Consider the following 22,753-nt stretch of genomic DNA (forward strand, 5'->3'; position numbering starts at 1 on the left):
TTTAATGCAATAATTCCCAAGTTTTCTTAATCAATTTTTGGCCCCAAAATGTTTACTTAATAATTCCCATTACCAAGAAAGTCATTCATCACTTATGCTTTTTAGAACAAATCATGGTTGAAAGTCCCGACTTCATGTCCGGAATGGTCTTTCCCTAACTTGTCATAATTTACTCATTTTGTCCGTTGTTCGAAATACGGGATATAACACAAACAATGCGGGTCGGGCATGGCGCACGCAGCGTCCGGGCAAAAGGACGTCAGACGGACAATGTCTTGAGTATATGTAAGGTGGTAACAAATCATAATCATAATTTGATTTAGGAGAGAAGAAATCACAATCTAACTCGATACACTGTGACCTTATTTGGAAAACATAAATGTGCACACGAAATCTCAAAACAATCTTTAAGTAAATAATGCAACACACACGCGTCTCCGCTTGAGCATGTTAACGGAATGGTCCCCTTCGGACACTCGCTTCCGGCTAGTATCACAATAGTCCCGCCGGACGGCCGCTTCGCATAATAATGATGGTCCGCGGGCTTCCGGCTTAGCTAGGGTGGCCCTTCCGGGCGACTTTCCGACTTAATATCACCGTATTATCAACACAAATTTAATCCAAAAATATCAATTTCAATTCAAAGCATAAGTCATTAATTAATTCATCACAATCCGGTTTATTAGCTAAGGACTTTCATAAGAAGTTATCAAATTTGTATCTTACTAGACTTAGGAGGACATACTTTCAGGTTTGGGACATACTTTCAGGTTTGAGGGTAGAATTGTTATGAAATTCTTACTACCTATATTCTACTCAATTTCATCTTATTGCCTTACCCAAAGAATAAATGATCATGTCAATACAAAGGGATAATACTATGGAATGTAAACATAAATCGTAAATAAAATGAAGTAGTAAAATCTCACACCCTCGCCCGGAGTGGTTTTAAAAATCAAACTTTATATTTTCTTTAGTATAAAACTCATTTTCTCGAAATCATTAGTAAAACCATATACACAACTCAACTTGGCACCTTATGGGTGTTCCCTTTGGAACAGAATAGGAATACAATATCAATAAGCCATCACAAGAAACATTTAGACCTTACTCGTCTAAGAATGGAATCATATGGAGTACATATAGAATGAATAACCACAAGGATCATGCCAAAATGAAAGAAGGAATAGCCTTAACATACCTTGTAAGCTTACGTGATTAGCTTAACTTATGCTTCCAAACACTAGCCAATATACGATCAAGGAAAAGGAAATGTAGACAACTTGAAAGAGGTTATATACTTCTCTAGCTCGTAATTAACTTAGTAAATTCGCGGCCAGAATTTTCTCTGAAATCTTCGTTTCCCTCTAATTCCAATTCAATTTAACAACACAATCAACAACCAACAACAACAACAACCATCTCATATAAGTCTCTTTAAACTCAAAGCATCAACTCCCAAAGATATACACCAAAACAACCCAGTATACGCTTTGTATACGATATCTTCATACACTTTATTCTCCCAAATTCAAGAACAACAACTTATCAACAACATATCAAAAATCATTTTATATCAATATCCAACTAATTCTATCCATTTAATCATACCAAAAACCAAGTCATTTGATATCCAAAAATTATAACCGAACTTTCAACGTCATTTTCTCTATTCTAACCCGTCAAATCCATCGATGATCATGGTAAGAACATCATTAACATCTTAAACATACCTTATATGAGCAGCCACCACGAAACCAACATCCCCCAAGTTCAACTTTTAGCTTAAAACGACGACGACAACTCGTACTACACTTTATCCTTCACGAGCCTCGGGATTCGGGGCCTCGAACTTGATTGATTCTCCACTTTCTCTCTATAACTCTCCTCTCTCCCTATATAAAAGTTTGTGGACTGCTTGATGAATAAATGAATGAATTTTTATGACTTTAGCCCTTTTATATATGGGTCTTGGGTCGGTTCCCGCGACCTTGAGTCGGATTTAGCCCGAGCCGCCCAAACATTACTTTTACGTCTTAAAACATCCATAACTTTTTATCCCTATGTCACATACGGGCACGACCTTTGGTTGGAAAGGTATTTCAATTATCTACAACTTTTATTTTTGAGTTTTCCCAAATTCCCAAATAATGATGGGGTTATAAAAGTCGGATCAATTTTAAAACGTAACTTAAAAACATCTTTTGGAGGGCTTCCACTTGGATTTGGCTCAAGGATCCTTCTTGAGTTGTGTTTAACTTCACATATATTATCCATATAACTTGTCATATGTCCCTTATAAAATCTCGACATGTGGACCCTCGACTTACGATTACGGGGGCTATATATCTTTTAACGTATCATTCTAATCATCACTTGTCACGAATTTCAAATATCATACTCATGTTATCCTCATGCTAATACGGTAATTTCATCCTTTATACTTGTAATATTTACTCCTCCTTGAGCTCACATTAAGCCGTCTGCTGACCTTAGTAACGCGAAACACGGGGTGTAACGGGTAATAAATTATAAAAGACTTAACGATAATACTATAACAGATGGATATAAGTTACCAGACAAAACAGAATTAATAAATAGAATCCAAGGAAAGAAGATATTTAGTAAATTTGATTGTAAATCAGGATACTGGCAGATACGAATGCATGAAGAAAGCATAGAATAGACTGCATTCACCTGTCTTGAAGGACATTTCGAATGGTTAGTAATGCCATTTGGATTAAAGACAACTCCACCAATTTTTCAAAGAAAAATGGATAGTATATTTGAAGAATACAAAAGGTTTGTATTAGTATATATAGATGATATACTAGTATTTAGTAGAGATATTAAAGAACACTTAGGACACCTACAAACGGTATTTAGACTATTTGTAGAAAATGGAATAATAATTAGTAAGAAAAAGATGGAATTATGTAAAAATTATATAAACTTTTAGGAGTAGTACTAGGAGAAGGTAAAATAAAGTTACAACCTCATATAGCCAAGAAAGCTTTGGAAATGCCAGACAAGTTAGACCATGTTAAAGAATTACAATTTTTTTTTAGGAATAGTCAATTATGCTAGAAATTTTATAAAAGATTTAGGAAAAATAGCAGGACCATTGTATTCAAACATTGGATCTAATGGTCAAAAACACTTTAATACTGAAGACATTAAATTAGTACAAAAATCAAAGAAAAAATAAAAAATATTCCTGATTTAAACATGCCCCAAGAAACAGACTATTTAATTATAGAAACAGATGGTAGTTTTGAAGGATGAGGAGCAGTGTTAAAATCAAAACCAAATAAATATAGTAATAAAAATGAAGAAAAGATATGTGCTTATCAAAGTGGTAAGTATAAAGAAAAAGAAAATATGAGTAGTATAGATGCAGAGATTTTAACTGTAATACACGGATTAAATAGCTTTAGACTATATATCTTAAATAAACCGAAATACTAGTTAGAACATCTTTGCGAAGCTATAGTTAAATTCTATCAAAATATAAATGATAAAAATAGTAGTAGACGAAGATGGCTAAATTTCTTAGATACCATTTCAATTTATAATTTAAAATTTGAACATATAAAAGGAAAAGATAATAATTTAACGAGACAATTAAGTAGGTTAAAGATTCGCTAAGCGATTTCTTATTTGAACGACATGAGACCTTCCGAGTTCTCGGACAAAGACAAGGGGAAAGGCATAGCCTCAACCCAAGACACTTACAGACAGACAGTATTAGGTAACCTTCATTTTAGACCTACATCTTTATTAGAGAGAAGTACTATGGAAAGAATACAATTCGGAGCCAATAACCTAGTAGTTTTTCAGCCATCAAATTGGACTTTTAAAGTATTACCAGAATATGTAATAGACAGACAACAAAGATGCTTAGTAGATAATTTATGGATTTCGCATAATAGAAAAGACTCTAAACGTTTTGTAGCTACTATAAATTCTCTTTGTCAGTATTTTACAAACCGAAATTTAGACAAAAAATTTAAATTTTATGTTGTAGTTCATTGTAAAACTAATGGTGTTTTTCAAACTTGGATAGAAGTTTTAGACTCTATTAAAGACATAAGAAAACCTCTTTTTAAAGGATTTAATGATTTGGTCGAGGCATTAGACTATGCTAGAGGAATGTTGGATCCAAACTACTATATTTCTCGACTCTTAGACAAAACTGACAAAATCCCTCGGTATAACATACAAAAGGACACGGACAAGGTGATTTTTTGTGATCACATTCTCTACTATTCGAAGTGGTCAAGAGATTAAACCAGCAGAAAGAGACATTGGTTCAAGAAAAAATGAAACTCTTGGATCAAGTGAAGATATTAGAACAAAGACTACAAGCGGTTAAGTTCGAATTAGTGCAATCTCAGAGTTCTCCATCTCAGACAAAAATGGATGAGACGGGTGTGCATTCCCCAATGAATGCAGTTAGACCCACTGTATCGGGTAAAGATACAGCTAGTCCGGTTCAAACGGAAGCCGGTAAAGACTCATCAAATCCGATGATGGTTGTCACTTTGCCAAAAAGTGAAGATGAGGGATGTTCATCTCTCCAAACAAGACGGAGACTGCCAAAGACATTTACGCGAGGAGTAACTTCTACAAAGAAAAACATACTTGCAAAAAAAAAAAAAATGAAAAAATAGAAAATATAGTAAAAGAGACACTAGAAAAGTTTTTTCAGACAAAGGAACAAGATAAACATATAGTTAAAAATTCTAGTCCAGAATTATCTCCAAGTCAAGGGATGTCACCAGTCCATAGTTCAGATTTTGAAGGAGATGATATTAATTTTCAGGACAGTGCATTTCAAGACTCTCAAGATCCAAATGATGTAGACTCAGGCATGAGTTTTGATTCGGTGGCTCTACACAATTTGGACACTTAGATCAATTAATGGAGAAAAATAATGATAGAACAAAAGTCAAAAGAGACGGCTGAAGACATTAGTTGAAACAATAATAATAGCAAGAAGACAAAATTAAAAAGAAGATGATACAGAGAACAAAGACTTTAGTGGAATCACATTTCAGAAAGGAAAGTGGAATCACATTTCAGAAAGGAAAAAGAAGACTTTAGTGAGACAAGACAATGACATTTGAAGAAAAGAAAAAGAAGACTTTTTGGTGGAAGCAATACGACAAAGACATCTCAGAAAAAGAAGACCAGACTTTATTAAAGTAGCTTTAATAAAGTAGTAGCTTTAATAAAGTAATGGGACAGCTCAGCAAACGGACAAAAATATAAAGTATCTTTTGAAAAGTTTCACGTGATGATGGGGCCCAAGAGCACCCATTTGAACTCAAAAGATTCTTCACAAATTTGAAATCGGAGTTGAGGTCCGCCGTACACCTATAAATAGAAAGATTTGTGGAGAAGCAAAGCAAAAGTAGAAAAAGCATCCACACTTCTCTCAACAAAAACTTCTCCATATTCCCCTTCTCTCTTTCACAATGCCCCAACTCCTTTTTCCAGCAAAACCTTTTGTAATATAAACTTCCTTGTAAAATAGTATTAAGCCTTCAAGTAATTTTCTATTAGTGTGAAGTAGTTTTCGGGTTCCCCAAAAGGGAAACCTCTCTCCATCTTCAAGTCATGTAAATTTTTTATCTATGTTTCCTGTATTAATCTCCCTACTATGTAAATTATTCCATGTTTAATTATTATATTATGTTTTTGTTATTATGAATCTATTACTCCTAGCATATGGTTATTATCTTAATTTCTTAATATATTTGATGGATTAACTTGTAAATTCCTAGGTGTTTGAAAGGACGTTTTATTGTCCAAATGATAAGGGGCGATGTTGGCCGTGGTAATCGGAGTGTGGTTAAAGAAGAATGATATTAAGAACAAAGATTAAGAGAAAGAGATGAACAGTGTAATAAGATTCATCGTTTCTTAATATGCGTATTTTTGGCTAAGATGACACTTATTTTGAGACGGAGGGAATATTACTTTGATATGTATTAAGATTCAATAGTCACCAGAAAAGTAATAACAATAAGTCATCAGTTAAAAAGTTGAAAATGATGAAAGCAATATTGTTATCATAACAATTATAATTGAGAAATTAATAAATTTTATCTCAAATTTCATTCTCTAGATCAAATCTAAGGTATATATCCTCAATAATGAAAGTTCACTTCTTGCGTTCTATTTATAATTATTTTCATGATGAAATATGTAAACTAAGTTGATTACATAAAAAATAAGGAAAAAACTTATCTGCAGAGGAGTAATTATTTATTCAAAACTATTAACTTAATAAAATTATAAAGATTCTCCTAAATTTGATTCTCCAAAGAAAATGAAGGATAAATCCAAGGAGTTATTTTTTCAGTAATCTTACTTGAAGTAATTAATTTGTCTGTATATTAACGATTCAACGGTCAACAGTTACCGAGAAAATAATGGTAATTCTTTAGTCAAAGTTGCGTAATTACCGACGTAATATCTTTATTAGAACAATTAATATTTGGAAAATAACATCTCAAAGTTCATTTTTCAAAATAAAATCTAGGAGCATCCTCACGAAATAGTGTTTCATTTCTTGAGTTCTTTCTGTTAATTTTGGAGTCACGTAACTTGCACGTGAGTTCTAATTCCTGCATTACTAATGCATGTATAACTCTGACCAACAAATGTTGTTAGTTAAAATTAAATGTTGTTAGTTAGACGTATAACCTACGACCAACAAATGTTGTTAGTTAAAATTACTGTTCGATTTTTTGAGTTCTCTTTATATTTCATGTTCTTGTATGAAAACTGAACTGATCATAGAAAAGCGAGGAGAAAAAAATTACGCGCGAGGGAAAATTGATTATATTCAAAAATATTACCTAATTAGATAAATTCATACGGAAAAGGGAAATTATTTATTTAAAACAATTAATTTGATAAAACTATAAAAATTCTCCTAAATTTCATTTTTCAAAAAAAAAATAAAAAAATTAGGATATATTTAAAGAATTACTTTTCCAGTAATCTCACTTGAAATAATCAATTTGTCCGCATATTAAGATTCAACGGTTAACGGTCACTAGAAAAATTATAACAGTAAGTCTTTAGTCAAAATCAATAACAGTAAGTCTTTAGTCAAAATCACGTAAATCACCTAAGTAATATCTTTATCAGAACGATTAAGTCCAGAAAAATAATAAATTTTATCTCAAATTCCATTCTCCAAGTCAAATCTAAGGTACATCCTCAAGCGCAGGGTAGAAATATTTCTAGCAAAAAATTCTCAAAATTCTATCAAAATAAACGGAAAAACATCCATGCGCGGCCCACGGCTAACACATGCACGAAGTCAAAATTTACACATTTTAAGAGTCTACAAAGTTTAAATTATAAAACAAATTAAAAAAATCGAATCTCGATCAAAACTTTATGTAATGCAAAGAAAATCTATTGCATGTAACAACAGAAAACTGATATGTAATCACGATTTGAAAAACTCGAATACGAAAGCTGAACCAAAAATAGAATTGAGAAGACATAGCCAACTGGCTCTGATACCATACCAGAACTAGAAATTAAGGTTAAAACAGTGAACCTATTCTCAGTAACAATGATGGTTCTCGTAGAGAGTATGCATAAGACAAAAAATGAAACGTGAAATGGAGAAAATGAAAATTCACGCTTTTTTTTTGTGTATTAGACTAGGCAATACATACAATGAAGAAGGTATTAGAAAACTGACACCAACTAATTAAAACAACTATAAAATTAAACCACTAACACTAACCTAACCGACTATTGGACATTAGCACTGTAGCTGCACTAACTAACTAACTAACTATCTAGCTAATCCCGGTAGACCAACTATATAACGAATTAACAAATATATTATATATCTTCATATATATGATAAGTGATATTTGAAATTATTTAATCTAATTTTTTTTTTAAAAAAACATTCACTTAACAAAATAAGATACTAATAAGTAAAGTCACACATATTAATTACGAGAAACTTAGTATTGAAAAGTATACCAAGATCCGACAAATCTAAAAAATGAGAAATTAAATGCTTTTATTGTATATTCGTTACAGTGTTCAACTTTAAATATTTTTGGTTGAAATGCAATAAAAAACATGTACGTGGTCGCATTGAATTTTGGAGTCACATAACTTGCACGTGGAATAAATCTAGTAATTTTTCTTACAGTATAACAAAATGATGAAGTTTGGTAAATTTTCAATACTTTAAAAATGTTTGACTAATACAGTAAGTCATTAGTCAAAAATGCGAAAATCATGAAAGCAATATCATTAGCAAAACAATTAAATTTTAGAAAAATAATAGTAAATTTTATCTCAAATTTCATTCTGCAAATAAAATCTAAAATGGACATCCTTAAAATGTAATGTTTCACTTCCTGAGTTCTATTTATAATAATTATTTTCATGTTGTAGTATTAAAACTAAATTGAACAAATAAAAAATAAGGGAAAAAACTTATTCGCACGAGGATAATTATTTATTCAAAACAAATTTGATAAAACTATAAATATTCTCCTAAATTTCATTCTCCAAAGATAATGTAGGATGTATTCAAAAAATTACCTTTTTTCAGTAATCCTACTTGAAGTAATCAATTTATCTGCATATTAAGATTTAATGGTTAACGATCATCGAAAAAATAATAACGATAAGTCTTTAGTCAAAATCGCATAAATCACCGCAGTGATATCCTTATCTGAACAATTAAAATAAAGAAAAATAATAAATTTTATTTTAAATCCCATTCTTTGAATCAAATCTATGGTACATATTCAAAAATTAATGTTTCATATCTTGGTCCTATTTTTAGTTTTAGTACGATTGATCTTCTGATTAGATTTGTTAAGCTCGGAAGCTCCAATAAGCTATAAAGTCTCTTGTCGTCTAAAACACTGCCAAGAGAACGCCGCCTTTACTTTCCGTACGAAGAACAGCGGGTTCCAGGAAGTACTGTGCGAATCAAAACTGTAACTCTGAACGTGAGGGCTGACGTCAATCTGATAGTCTTGTCATCAGATAACAAATACACCTTTCGATTTCGACTCGTTACTCTCAGAAGCTCCAACAAAACATAAAGTCCTTTGTCGCTTCGAACCTTGGTGAAAAGCCTTTATGTTCGTCTACGAATACGGTGGTCCCAGTAGTCGCGATAATCAAGCGTGCGCTAATCAAACCTTTAATCCTGAAAGTGAGAGACGCCAATCTGACGTCTTGTATAACAGAGGTAAAAAAACATTCGGTAACTTCTTCTCATCTGTTCAAGTTCCGATGGATAAAGTTACTAAATATTTATCTTTGGTGATATGTAGCAGACATCTCGTGAAAATAACCGAAGCGCGCGTAAATATATTGGCCCGAACATCACAATTATCGAGACAAAAAGGCCAAAAAGAAAAAAGAGAACCGGGAAAAGTAGCGGTTAACCGCTATGATGTAAGCATCAGATACAAGTGGCAAGAAATGAATAAAAACCGGGAAAAAAAAACCGGTTTTAGTGAATGATTCAATGAATGGTGCAAGAATTAGAGAAAGAGGTGATGATTTTATGTTTCTGTAGACTTGACACCTCAACAAATACATTTTTTAATAAAATAAAAATAATAAATTTATGTATATATATTCAGTGCACCATAACAGTTGGTGAAAGCAAAAAAAGAACAATACTTGTTCTTGGTTTTTCTTACTTTCTTTCCTTCTTTCTTTTTTCACTATCTTTTTTGCCCTATTTAGATAGGGTTTGTGTTGAAAATCTTGAACTTTGTTTATATGTAATGCAAAATTTGGTTGAAGAGAAAATCTTGGTATTGTTGTTCTTGTTGCAAAGTTTGGTTCTTTTTGCCTTTTTTGGGGGGTTTTCTTTTGAAGATCAGCAAACATGTCTACTCTTGTTAATTACAGTGGTGAGTTTTCTTAACTTTTTTTTTTTTTTTTAATTTTTTTATATTTTTAAAATTATGGGTTCTTGATTTTTAGGGAATTTAGCATCTGGGGTGTATTTAGTTTCTGCAAATTTACTTTGTTAGTGCTCTATAAATCTATTAAGGCTTGATTCTTGAATATGAAAAAACTTTATTTGTTGCTTTGTCTTTGAAGATGTTAATCCTATTACTATAAAGACTTTTTTGTTTTGTTTAAGTTTTTGTGTATTGTTCAGATTGATGTTAAAGATTGGTTTGTACCAAAGAAAATAAAGTAAAGATTGGTACTTTTTGTGATAAAGAAGGTGTAAATAAGAAAAATTGATCTAGTTTTTGTAGCTAGAATCATTTGTTGTTTAACTTTTGACCTGCTAATTGGTTCTTAATAGGTAGATCTTAGTTTTCAACTTATATATGTAATGAGTTTAATGAAGTTAAAGATAAGATCTTGGAAGAAATAGGCATGAAAACCATTATCTTGGGAGTACTGAAGTTAGGGAAGTTTTTAGTATAGCTGATTAGCAGAAAAGATAGCTAAATGAAGTACTAGTGACCTGATAAATGGGTTTTTAATAGGTAGATCTTAGGTTTAAGTTTATATGTAGTGAATACTTCTATTAGGGAATTTTTAGTATAGTTGATTAGCAGAAAAAGATAGCTAAATGAAGTTCTTGATGTTTGATCTTTCAGGTGATGATGAGTTCTATTCTGGAGGATCACTTTGTTCAGCTGAAATTTACTGTCCTGTTAGAAAGAGGGCACGCATTAGCGGTCCCTTCTTCGTCGAAGAAGAGCGAACAAAGAATCCATCCATCGAAACACTTCCCGACGAATGCTTATTCGAGATCTTTAGAAGATTGCAAGGAGGCCGTGAAAGGAGCTCAGCAGCTTGCGTTTCTAAACGTTGGCTTATGCTCTCGAGTAATGTGAGGAGCTCCGAGATTTGCCAAAATGATACGAAAATGGTCTCAGCTGATGAAGATCTTGAAGTAGAATGTGATGGATATCTTACTAGGTGTTTAGAAGGGAAGAAAGCTACAGATATTAGACTTGCTTCTATTGCGGTTGGAACTTCCAGCCGTGGTGGTCTTGGAAAGCTCTCGGTTAGGGGGAGCAATATTACTAATGTTGGTCTATCAGCAATTGCCCATGGTTGTCCTTCTCTTAGGGTTCTTTCCTTGTGGAACGTTCCTTATATCGGAGATGAAGGTCTTGTGGAGATTTCGAGGGGATGTCATTCATTAGAAAAACTGGATCTATCTCAATGTCCCTCGATCTCAAACAAAGGTTTGGTTGCGATAGCTGAGAGCTGCCCGAGTTTGACTTCTTTGACGATCGAATCTTGTCGAAATATCGGAAATGAGGGTCTCCAAGCTATTGGAAGATGCTGTACTAAATTACAGTATCTTACTATTAAAGACTGCCCTCTTGTAGGTGATCAGGGAATCGCTAGCCTTCTGTCGTCGGGCACTACAATGTTGAAGAAAGTGAAACTTCACGGTCTAAAAATCACGGATTTCTCGCTTGCTGTCATTGGTCACTATGGCAAGGCGATTACCGATCTTAATCTGAGTTTACTTCGTAATGTCAGTCAGAAGGGTTTTTGGGTTATGGGTAATGCTCAAGGTTTACAATCTCTGGCCTCTTTAACAATCACATTGTGCAGAGGAGCCACTGATGTGAGTCTTGGAGCAGTAGGAAAGGGATGTACGAATCTTAAACATATGTGCGTTCGCAAGTGTTGCTTTGTTTCTGATGGTGGACTTGTTGCCTTTGCTAGATCCGCTGGATCTCTTGAGAGTCTTTTGCTGGAAGAATGCAACAGGATCACCCAAACGGGGATTTTAAACGCTGTTTCGAGCTGTCGAAAGTTGAAGTCTCTTTCCTTAGTGAAGTGTGTGGGAGTTAAAGATTTACCTGCACAAGCTTCCTCGTTGTCTCCTTGTGAATCTCTTCGATCGTTGTCCATCCGAAGCTGTCCGGGATTCGGTAGCACTAGCTTAGCTATGGTGGGGAACCTGTGTCCTCAGCTACATCATTTGGATCTCAGTGGTCTTACTGGAATAACAGATGCCGGGCTTCTCCCTCTTTTGGAAAGATCCAAGGCAGGACTCATCAAGGTTAATCTTACCGACTGCCTGAACTTAACCGACAAAGTGGTGTTCTCTCTAGCTAGGTTACACGGCGAGACCTTGGAACTGCTGAATCTTTATGGTTGTAGGAAGGTTACAGATGCAAGCTTGGTGACAATTGCTGATAATTGTCCGTTACTTAATGATCTTGATGTTTCTAAGTGTTCAATAACTGATTCTGGTGTAGCTGCTTTGTCCTATGGAGTGCAAGTAAATTTGCAGATTCTTTCATTATCAGGTTGCTCCATGGTAACAAACAAGAGTGTCCCGTCTCTTAAAAGGTTGGGTGAGAGCTTAGTCGGTTTGAATCTCCAACACTGCAACGGTATCAGTAGCAGCAAAGTTGAGCTTCTTGTTGAGGACATCTGGAGATGTGATATACTGTCCTAAGCCAACTGGAGCACAGCACAAGGCAATGCGTCCAAAGGGGTTCGGACGAAGAGTAGTAGCTATTTGGTTCATTCAGCTTTTGGCAGGATAGAAGCGAACATGATTGTGGTTTTTGGCCCACTATTGGCCTTGTGATACTCCAGTGGCTTGGTTGTTTTCCATCATTTTTTGCAGGTTTTATCTACTTAAAGCCTGTTTCACATCGTTCGGTCTCCGGTTACCTAAGTCCTGGTGTTAAAGTTTTCACTCGTGTTGCTCCTGGTGCCGTCTTTGGCAGCTTGAACTGATAATGCTTCTCTTGAACTTGTATTGACAGATTGGTCCTGCATTTGCCTTGGTACTACACTGCAGAATCAGAAAGTATTATCATAGTATGTTTGTAATTTTCGTGTCAAGAAAAAGTCGTCCTTGTTATTGTTGTTGTTGCAAGTGTTTACTTAAGTGTTTTACTATGTGTCTTAGTGTGTAGTTGATGAAAAAAAAAAGTCTTAGTGGTGTCTAGTTGATGAAAAAAAAGTCTCTTAGTGTTTAGTTGCATTTGCACAATTTCTGTAGCATGGTGTCTGTTACTCAGGGGCTTGGTAATGGCAACTTAGTCCATCTAGGTACCTAGGTTGTCTCTCTGGTGTCCGAGTCCGAGTTTTTTATAGGATTATCATAGTCCTATTTTGTAGCAGGTTCCTTGTCTTTCAGATTTGTACTATGCAACTGCCATGTTATGTAATAAAAACTGTGTGTTAGTTTGTTTAAATTTTGCTTACTGTTTCTCTTCCTTACCTGTAAACTGTCTGTAGGCTCTTATACTGCTCTTTCAAAGTTTGATGATTGATCCTGCTAGTGCTTGTGTTCTACATGAAAGATGGAGGATCAGACATGTTGATCTCCCAAATTTTTCATTAATTCTTCAACAACCAACTATATCGGGGCAGGCCTGTGTGCCGTATCTGAGTCTACTAACTCTTGCACGCCTTATTTGAGACCTACTAGGACGGGTGGTTTAAACTGACTAGCCTATGGGGTGATTGGTAGTTCGAGTAGTGAAAGGGACTTGAAAGGCAATTGTAAGGGATTGAACGCGTATAGTCCCTCGATTCAAAGATCGATGGCTTCTCCATCCCTCGATTCAAAGATCGATGGCTTCTACATCCCTCGATTCAAAGATCGATGGCTTCTCCATCCCTCGATTCAAAGATCGATGGCTTCTACATCCCTCGATTCAAAGACCGATGGCTTCTTTATCCCTCGATTCAAAGGTCGATGGCTTCTTCATCGGTTGATCAATCCATTACTTTTTGCTTTGTTAGTCCCGGGTTCTGCATCGGTTGATCAATCCATTACTTTTTGCATTGTTAGTCCCAGGTTCTTCATCGGTTGGTCAATCCATTACTTTTTGCTTGTTAGCCTCTTTATTTAGAAATCGGTAACTTCTTTCATTGGTTGATCAATCAATTACTTTTGCCTTGTCAGTTGATCAAACAATTACGTCTCGCTTTCAATCAACTACATTTCAATTCTAAAAGCTTGCTTCAAGAATGCGAGCACCTGTTTTTAATCATATACTATATGAAATAACTATAGATGTGTGTGTAAGTATTGAAGTGCATTATGGTAACAATTGTTTTGACAGTACTTTTTCTTGCATATCACCTAACATCTGTGTAGAAAATGCAAGATTCAATGGACTCAATTTGTAGGTCCATGGTGGACCAATATTTTAGCGATTTGTTCTAGCTAGTTTTCTCTGTGTACTTTGCACTTTGCTTCACCTTTTTGGGAAGAAAAAAATTTAAAATATGGGATATTACATTAGATGTCCTTTTCGGACAAATTTTTGAAGTAGTGCAAGTGTTAGTTCTACATGAGAGATGTTAATATTTACCATAACTAACAAGATTATTTTACATTCAAAACATAATTCAAAACATAGCAATAAAGTATTTACAAATATATATAACCTCAACAAATCCCACATAATTAGGGATGTTGGAGATTTTCTCTTTCTTCTTATCTTCTCTTTCACACAAATCCTAGCCGCCGTTGTCACCATCCCACTCTCCGTTTGTGGTTGCCCTTGGCTGCAGTTGCTTTGCCAGAAAATTACCAGAGCTTCATGGGAAAATTCAATGACCTTTTTCCATTGTTTTTTTTTTTTCCCCCCTCCACTCGAGTTTTCTTCTTCACCGTATTTTTCTCCCCTGAACCTAAACCCCAAAACATGAGTATGTATGTCACGTGTATCTCATGAAAGGCGATTGTGCAAGTGGATTTTGCATATCGTTATATGTACTTTTATGTCTGTGTATGTCACTACATGTACAATAATACATATGAAATATAGTATATAAACAAATAGTTTATTTTTATTATATAGGGGTAATTTAGTAATAAAAAAACTTTACATTTTATTATTGGTTTTCTTAATATGTGTGTTTTTGGCTAAAATGACACTTTATTATGGTTCGGACAGTATTAAATAACTATAGATGTGTGTCATTAATTCTTCAATAACCTACTATGTAGGGGCAGGCCTGCATGCCTTATTTGAGACCACTAAAGCTTCTTATTTGACTACTAAAGTATTTTTTTTCAAAAGTATTTGTATTAAAATATTTTCAAATATGTTTTATTAATTAAAAATTTGTTTGTATTTGGTCAATTAATTTTGAAAGCACTTTTAAGATAGGTACAATTAGCCTATGGGGTGATTGGTAGTTCGAGTAGTGAAAGGGACTTGAAAGGCAAAAGTCTTTGAAAGTGTATTTTTCGATTAAAAGTGTTTTTTCTTTTCAAAAAACTTCTTTCATTGGTTGATCAATCAATTATTTTTGATCAAACAACTACGTCTCGTTTTCAATCAACTACATTTCAAAAAGCTTGCTTCAAGAATGCCAACACCTGTTTTTAATCATATACTTCCAAAAGCTTGGCCAAACATTTATCACTTTCTTTAGAATAATCAACTCTATTAGACAAAAAAATAAGTATTTTAGGATTGAAAAAAAATAAACTTGGTATTGTTGGCCAAGTCAAAAGGTTTACTACTTGGATTGAAAAAATAGTTTATTTTATTATATAGGGGTAATTTAATAAACACATTTTATTGGTTTAATAGGCGTGTTTTAGGAAAAAATATTATGGGACGGAGAGAGTATTGAATAGCTATAGATGTGTCTTTTTTTTGACTTATCGGAACTTGTTTTGAAAAGTGTTTTTTTTTTCAAAATACTTTTCAAAAATAGAAAAGTTAAGTTAAATGGATCAATTATTTTTTGAAAGCACTTTTGATTTTTAAGCCAAAAGTTCTTCTAAGTGTATTTTTCACAAAAGTGCTTTTTTTTTTAAAAAAAAAAAAAAGTACTTTTGGGCAAAAGTTTTTTTTTTTTTAACCACCAAAAGCTGCTTTGATACTTCAAAAAAATTTTTATACAAAAAGCTTTCTTTAAAATAATCACTTATTAAAAAATAAGTATTTTTGGGAAAAAATAAGCTTGCCTAAGTTTTGAAGTGCAATATGGTAACACTTGTTTGACAGTACTTTTTCTTGCATATCACCTTTAACATCTGTGTATAAAATGCAAGATTCAATGGACTGGATTTGTAGGTCCATGATGGACCAATATTTTAGCGATTTGTTCTAGCTATTTTTCTCTGTGTACTTTGAACTTTGCTTCACCTTTTTGGGAAGAATTTTTTTTAAAATATGCTTATATGCATCCGATGTTTTTTTTTGGGTCAAATTTTTTAAAGTACTTTGTGGTTTGAATATTGTCTGGTGCAAGAGTTAGTTCTACGTGAGAGGTGTTAATATTTACCATAACCAACAAGATTATTCTACATTCAAAACATAGCAATAAAATCTTTACAAACATATATAACCTCTAACAAATCCCACAAAATTAGGGATGTTGGAGATTCTCTTTGTTCTTATCTTCTCTTTCACACAAATCCTAGCCTCCGCTGTCCCCATCCCACTCTCCATTTGTTGTTTCCCTTGGCCGCAGTTGCTTTGCCGGAAAATTACCAGAGCTTCATGGGAAAATTCAATGACTTTTTTCGTTCCTTTTTTTTTTTTTTTTTCCCCTTGAGTTTTCTTCTTCACCGAATTTCTCTCCCCTAAACCATGAACCCCAAAACCCTAAACAGTAAACCCTCCATGAGTATGTATGTCTTGTGTATCTCACGTATATATAATATTGATACACATGACATTCACAAGACATGAACATGATATGCATATAATATACAATGATATATGTACTTGTATGTATGTGTATGTCACTACATGTACAACAATACATATGAAATATAGTAATATACACCCAACATATACCTCACGTACACCAAACATACGCCAGACATATACGAGACATACACTCATTCCACCACCCGTAGAGACTTTAGTTTGTATCGTGCTTCTCAAATCTGATGATTGATCTTGCTAGTGCTTGTGTTCTACATGAAAGATGGAGGATCAAACATATTGATCTCCCAAATTTCTCATTAGTTCTTCAATAACCTACGATATAGGGGAGGCATGCATGCCTTATTTGAGACTGTTAATGCTTGCATGCCTTATTCGAGACTAGCAACGCTGGCATGCCTTAGTTGAGACTACTTAGACAAGTGGTTTAAACTGATCGACTAGCCTATGGAGTGACTGGTAGTTCGAGTAGTGGAAGGACTTGGAAGGCAATTGTAAGAGATTGAAAGCGTATAGTCCCATCGATTCAAAGATCGTTAGCTTCTTCATCGGTTGATCAATCCATTACTTTTTGCCTTATCGGTTGATCAAATAACTACGCCTAGCTTTCAATCAACTACGTTCAATTCTAAAAGCTTGCTTATTTAATCATATATGAAATAACTAGAGCTGTGCTTGAAGTCTGGAGATTATTTCAAGTAAAGATGTTTGTCTAAGTTTTGAAGTGCATTATGGTAACAAGTTATTGTTTGACAGTGCTTTTTCTTGCATATCTCCTTTAACATATGAGTATAAAATGCAAGATTTAATGGACTGGATTTTTAGGTCCACCATGGACCAATATTTTAGCGATTTGTTTTAACTATTTTTCTGTGTACTGTGCACTTGCTTCACCTTTGTGGGAAGTAAAATTTTTCAATATATGGATACACATTTACATGAGAAGCTCCAATTAAAGGTTTTTTCAATATAACATAGATTCATATTTACCATAACTAACAACATTATTCTACTTTCAAAATATAGCAATGAAAGTAATGGGGGTATGGGCGGGTAATTATATTGGTTTGAGAGGACACACGCGTTCTTTTCCCTAAAAGTTATACAAAACATACACAACGTAACTTCCAACAAATCCACAAAATTAGAGATTTCGGAGATTTTTTCTTTCTTCCTAACTTTTCTTTCCCACAAATCCTAGCCCTCGTTGTCCTCATGCCACTCTTTACAGTCGCCGCCTATCGTAACTACTCTGTTGGAAAATTATTGGAGCTTCATTGGAAAATTCAATGGCTTTTTTCATTGTTTTTTTTTTGCCGGAGGTTTTTTCTTCACCGGAGTTCTCTCCCATTGCTTCCACAACTTCTTCTCTCCATATGTCACGTGCATCTCAAGTATGTATAATATTGTACACGACACCAACATTCACAAGACATGCACGTGATATACACACATTATAAAGTGATATACATACTTGTATATCGTTGTATGTACTTGTACAGCGTGTGTATGCCATTACATGTGGAATAATACATATGAAATACAATAATATACACTCGACATATACCCCCACATACACCAAACATACACCAGACAGATTCAAGCCATACACTCATTTCACCACCAATAGAGATGTTAGCTCGTATAGTGCTCTCTCAAAGTCTGATGATTGATCCTACTTGATGTAGGAAGTGTTTATGTCCTACCATGAAATGGTGGAAAGGTCTCCGAACCACCGACGTCGTGGTTGGCAACCACGTGATCTAATCCCTTGAGCTACAAGCCCCACGCCGTCTCCATTGGTTTGCCGAAAAACCGACATCACCTACCTGAGCAAGAGTTGTGCTCACCCAGAGGCGAACCCAGGATTTCAAGAGGATGAGTTCACCTTAGAATTTTTTTTCTGAAAAAGACACAAAAGTGTATTTAGTAGAGTTCGATCCCACAATCTTGAGTGATTAAACCCAACACTTAATCAGTGCTCCACTCGGTCTAGTTTGACCATGTGTTCTTTCAGTTAATATTAAATATATTTTAAGGATTATATACATAATATACTGAGTTTAGTCGGGTGACCATAGATTCACGTGACCCATTTTTTATACATAGATTCGTCCCTGTGCTCACCAAGTAAAATCGGAGAAGGCACGGTAATATTAGTAGCTTCCTGTCTAATCCAGGAAAGAAACATTTTAGTAATTCGGAAAAATGGATATTAAGACACAAATATGTAGGTCTCCTAAATTTTGAAGTAAAAATGTGTGTGCCAAAGTTTTGAATTGCATTATGGCAAATTGTTGACAGTACTTTTTCTTGCATACACCTTTAACATATCTGTGTATAATTATATAATGTAAGATTCAATGGACTGGATTTGTAGGGGCCACCATGGACCAATATTTAGCGATTTGTTCTAAGTTCTAACTAATATTCTTTGTGTACTTTGGACCTTGCTTCACCTTTTTGGGAAGTTAAGAAAATATGGTATACATATTAGATGTCGTTTTTGGACAAAATTTTCAAAGTGCTTTAATTTGCGGTTGGAATATTGTCGGGAGAAAGGTGTTAATCAAGACCATAATAATGAGGCTAATAGTATCTTACAGTAAAATAGTTATTACTGTATTAAGTTCATGAGTTTGTATTTCAAACTCCACTTGGTGGTAATTTTGGATTATGGTGCAAAATGACCTCATAAGAGAAATATTTAAATCTCTGTTGTGTAACTGCTACAGAGAATTGTATGCTTTAGTTGTGTGTGAAGAAAATTAGGAGAATGTTTCACCCATAAATTTCGATGTGATTTTTGGGGAATAATGAGCTTATTTGCTTTGGTTAACTACTGCATTTGGAAGGAATTATAGTTATGTTACATGGTTCAAATACAATAAAGATTTACTCCCTCTGTTCACTTTTACTTGTCCAGTATTCTAAAAATAAATTTTCACTTTTACTTGTCACTTTTAGCATATCAAGAGAAGACAATTTATTTTTTCCTTACCCATAGTATTAATTACTCACTTCAAATCATTTTTCAAATCCAATATGCATCAATTAATATGGGCACATTGATAAATTATGTACTCCATTTATTATTTCTTAAACAACGTGAAAAATCCAAAGTGGATAAGTAAAAGTGAACGGAGGGAGTATGTAAGGTAAGATCTTATTTGATTTAAAGTACTAAATGTTACGGCTTCCTACATAATTCAAATAAGGAAAATATTTAATAAGACAAATTTTAGTTGATTTCAATGTCCAAAATTTTGAAAAATAAAAATGACAAAAACGTGATTTTCAGCTCATTTCTGCAACTCTTAGGCAAAGACGCGAGTTGTGCAAACTTATTTCAACATTGATTCTTCAATCAAGATTAGTATTTCAAAAAAGTCATGTCTAAGTGCTTCCAAATAATGTTTAAAATGTGAGTATGAGTTCGTAGGGGCAAGCAAGTCAATACTTTTTATGTTTTTCATGGAAATTATGCTTTGTGCTATCTTAATTAAGTACGTTATGATATTCTTCATGAAATATATATGATGAATTATGCGTTAAAATGTAAAGATAACACCTATTACCATATTTCATAAATGATTTATCAATATGTTACAAGAATGATGAAAATATTTATGTGAAAAACTATTAATGTACAATCTGATATGAACTTTGTAATTGATTTTCAAGTTCCAATGTCAAGTTGAATCCATAAGTACTAAGTTTGATTCTAAATGATGTTATAGGGGCCTAGATATAAACTAATTTTCTATAGGTTAAAATCCAAACGAAGTCATATTTTCAGAGTTAAATATTTTATGAGTACCTTTAGGCAATCGAGTGTGTGTTTGGGCAAAAAAGGTTCAATGCCTTAGAAACTACACGGGGGCCAACTTAATTCGTTATACCCCGAGAGTTATTCTAGCATATTTATTCAGCCGATACCCCAAAATGGAATCTTGTTCAATGTCAGTATCTATATGTACTTCCCAATACAAATAAATCTATGTATATGTTGTGTTATGAAAGGCCTAATGACACATGTTCAATTTTAGAAAGTGCGATTGGGTACAATGTTGTTGGTGGATTTAGAAAACAGATGGATCAAATTAGGGAGTTGGTTGAGTTGCTTATTAGGCATCATAGATTTTTAGACCATGTTTGAAAATTTACATTGGTGTGAAACCAAATTTTAAAGGGATCGAATTCTCTTGTTTGGACCTCCTGGTCCCAGGAAAACGACGATAACCCGAGCTATGGCTAAGGAAAGTGGTGCCTTTTCTTGCTCATCAACGGACCTGAGATCATGTCTAAGATGGCTGGTGAGAGTGAGGCTAATTTGAGGAAGCTGATAAGAATGCACCTTCTATAATCTTTATCGATGAGGTTGATCCATTCGCGCCTATAGAGAATAATAGACTCATGGGGAGGTAGAAAGGAGGGTCATTTCGTAGATTCTGACGTTGATGGATGGACTTAAATCACTTGCACATGCGATCGTTATGGCTGCCACGAATAGGCCTAATAGCATTGATCCTGCGTTGAGGAAGGTTTGGGAGATTCGACAGGGAGATTGACATTGGCGCCTTAAGATATATACTTTGTGTCCACACGAAGAACATGAAGCTGGAGAGGATGTTGATTTGGAAAGCGTTGCAAGAAACACACACGGTCATGTCGGGGCTGATTTAGAAGCGTTGACTACTGAGGCCGCGCTTCAATGCATTAGGGAGAAGATGGATGTGATTGACTTGGAAGATGATAGTGTTGATGCTGAGATGCTCAATTCCATGGCAGTTAGTAATGAACACTTCAAGCCTGCCCTAGACAGTAGCAAACCCTTGTGCTCTTTGCGAGACAGTTCTTGAAGTTCCAAACTTTCGTGGGATGATATTGGAGGGCGCGAGAGTGTAAAACAGGAGGTTCAATAGATGGCCAACGAAAGCTAAGTAAAGTGCTACAGTGGATTCGGATAATTTGAACTTGGTGAAACAACGGTAAAATATTCATTTGACAGAAATCACGAGGTGTACTATGCTTAACGTTGCCTAAGTTTCTAAAAAATGGTATAGTTTCACAAGCCAAAATCACTTAAGTCGTGATGACATCTACATCGTACCCCAACTCGATAGACGTACCAATGTCCAGTTTTAACCAATTTTTGTTATTAACAGATACAGTGTCAAAGGTCGTGAATTATATTGCTCACAATGTGGTGTGTAGAAAGTGAAGCCAATGTCAGAGAGATTTTTTACGAGGCACGCCAATATGCATCTTGCATTCTGTTCTTCGACGAATTGGACTCAATTGCTAGTAAGAGAGGAAGTTCAGTAGGTGATGCTGATAGAGTCTTGAATTAGTTCCTAACTAAAATGGATGGAATGCCATCCAAAAAAACCGTTTTCGTGGTAGGTGCAATCAATAGGTGAAAGGAAGAGCATTTTCAGCCCGAAAATTAGTTTTAAGGGTAATTAGGATCCAATAGATGAAAAAAAGACAATTTTAAACCATTTTCGATAAGATAAGTTAGGGACATTTTTTATCCTCTTCCACTAGAAAATGATGAAATAGAAGATAAAGGAAAAATCAAACAAATGAGAATAAAATATAAGACGTAATACATGCTTTAGATATAACTCTATGTCAATTTTTAATGCAATTCCCACTTCCATATTGACAAAAGGATAAACCAACGAAAGAGGCATACAAACACCGATATAAGAAAGCCTTTCATTTGGCCTAATGCATATGCAGCCCCCTGAACTTGTCCCTTTTTTTCATTTTTGACGCGCTAACTCAAGCGTTGTTCCTATTGAGCGCCCCGAACTCGTCCTAGGTGTGTCTATCAAACACAACGATCCACTTACATAGTATTCTATCTTCAATGTAGCAACATGCTAATATATATATTCTAATTTAATTATGCCATCCTTTAGCTAAGTTTAGCAAATAACAATTGAGAGGAAAAAAAAAGAGTAAGCCTTAATTGTGATGGGAAAACCGAAAAATAAACCGCAAACACATCCATGACCTAAAGAATAGCTTACCACACATTTAAAATATTACTTCACCTTCTTTACCAC

At 34.3% G+C, this 22,753-nt stretch overlaps 1 protein-coding gene and 1 pseudogene across 1 annotated transcript; both read left to right on the forward strand.

The window, feature by feature from the left end:
- Nucleotides 1–9,667: 9,667 nt before the first annotated feature.
- On the forward strand, nt 9,668–13,219 carry LOC132040325 (EIN3-binding F-box protein 1-like). The gene is made up of 2 exons (XM_059430966.1): nt 9,668–9,935; nt 10,644–13,219. Exons 1-2 carry the CDS (start codon nt 9,911–9,913, stop codon nt 12,473–12,475), a joined length of 1,857 nt encoding a protein of 618 aa, XP_059286949.1. The 5' UTR covers nt 9,668–9,910; the 3' UTR covers nt 12,476–13,219.
- A 358-nt stretch (nt 13,220–13,577) lies between these two features.
- LOC132039150 (cell division control protein 48 homolog E-like) lies at nt 13,578–21,601 on the forward strand (annotated as a pseudogene).
- Nucleotides 21,602–22,753: the final 1,152 nt, after the last annotated feature.

Source organism: Lycium ferocissimum, chromosome 12 (genome assembly GCF_029784015.1).
Source record: "Lycium ferocissimum isolate CSIRO_LF1 chromosome 12, AGI_CSIRO_Lferr_CH_V1, whole genome shotgun sequence".
In the NCBI taxonomy this organism is placed as follows: Eukaryota; Viridiplantae; Streptophyta; class Magnoliopsida; order Solanales; family Solanaceae; genus Lycium; species Lycium ferocissimum.

What these genes read in the sequence shown, in the direction of transcription:
- LOC132040325 (XM_059430966.1), top strand. Translation starts at nt 9,911, where the DNA reads ATGTCTACTCTTGTTAATTACAGTG. An exon ending in TACTCTTGTTAATTACAGTG is followed by an intron (nt 9,936 to 10,643) that starts GTGAGTTTTCTT and finishes TTGATCTTTCAG; the next exon opens with GTGATGATGAGTTCTATTCT.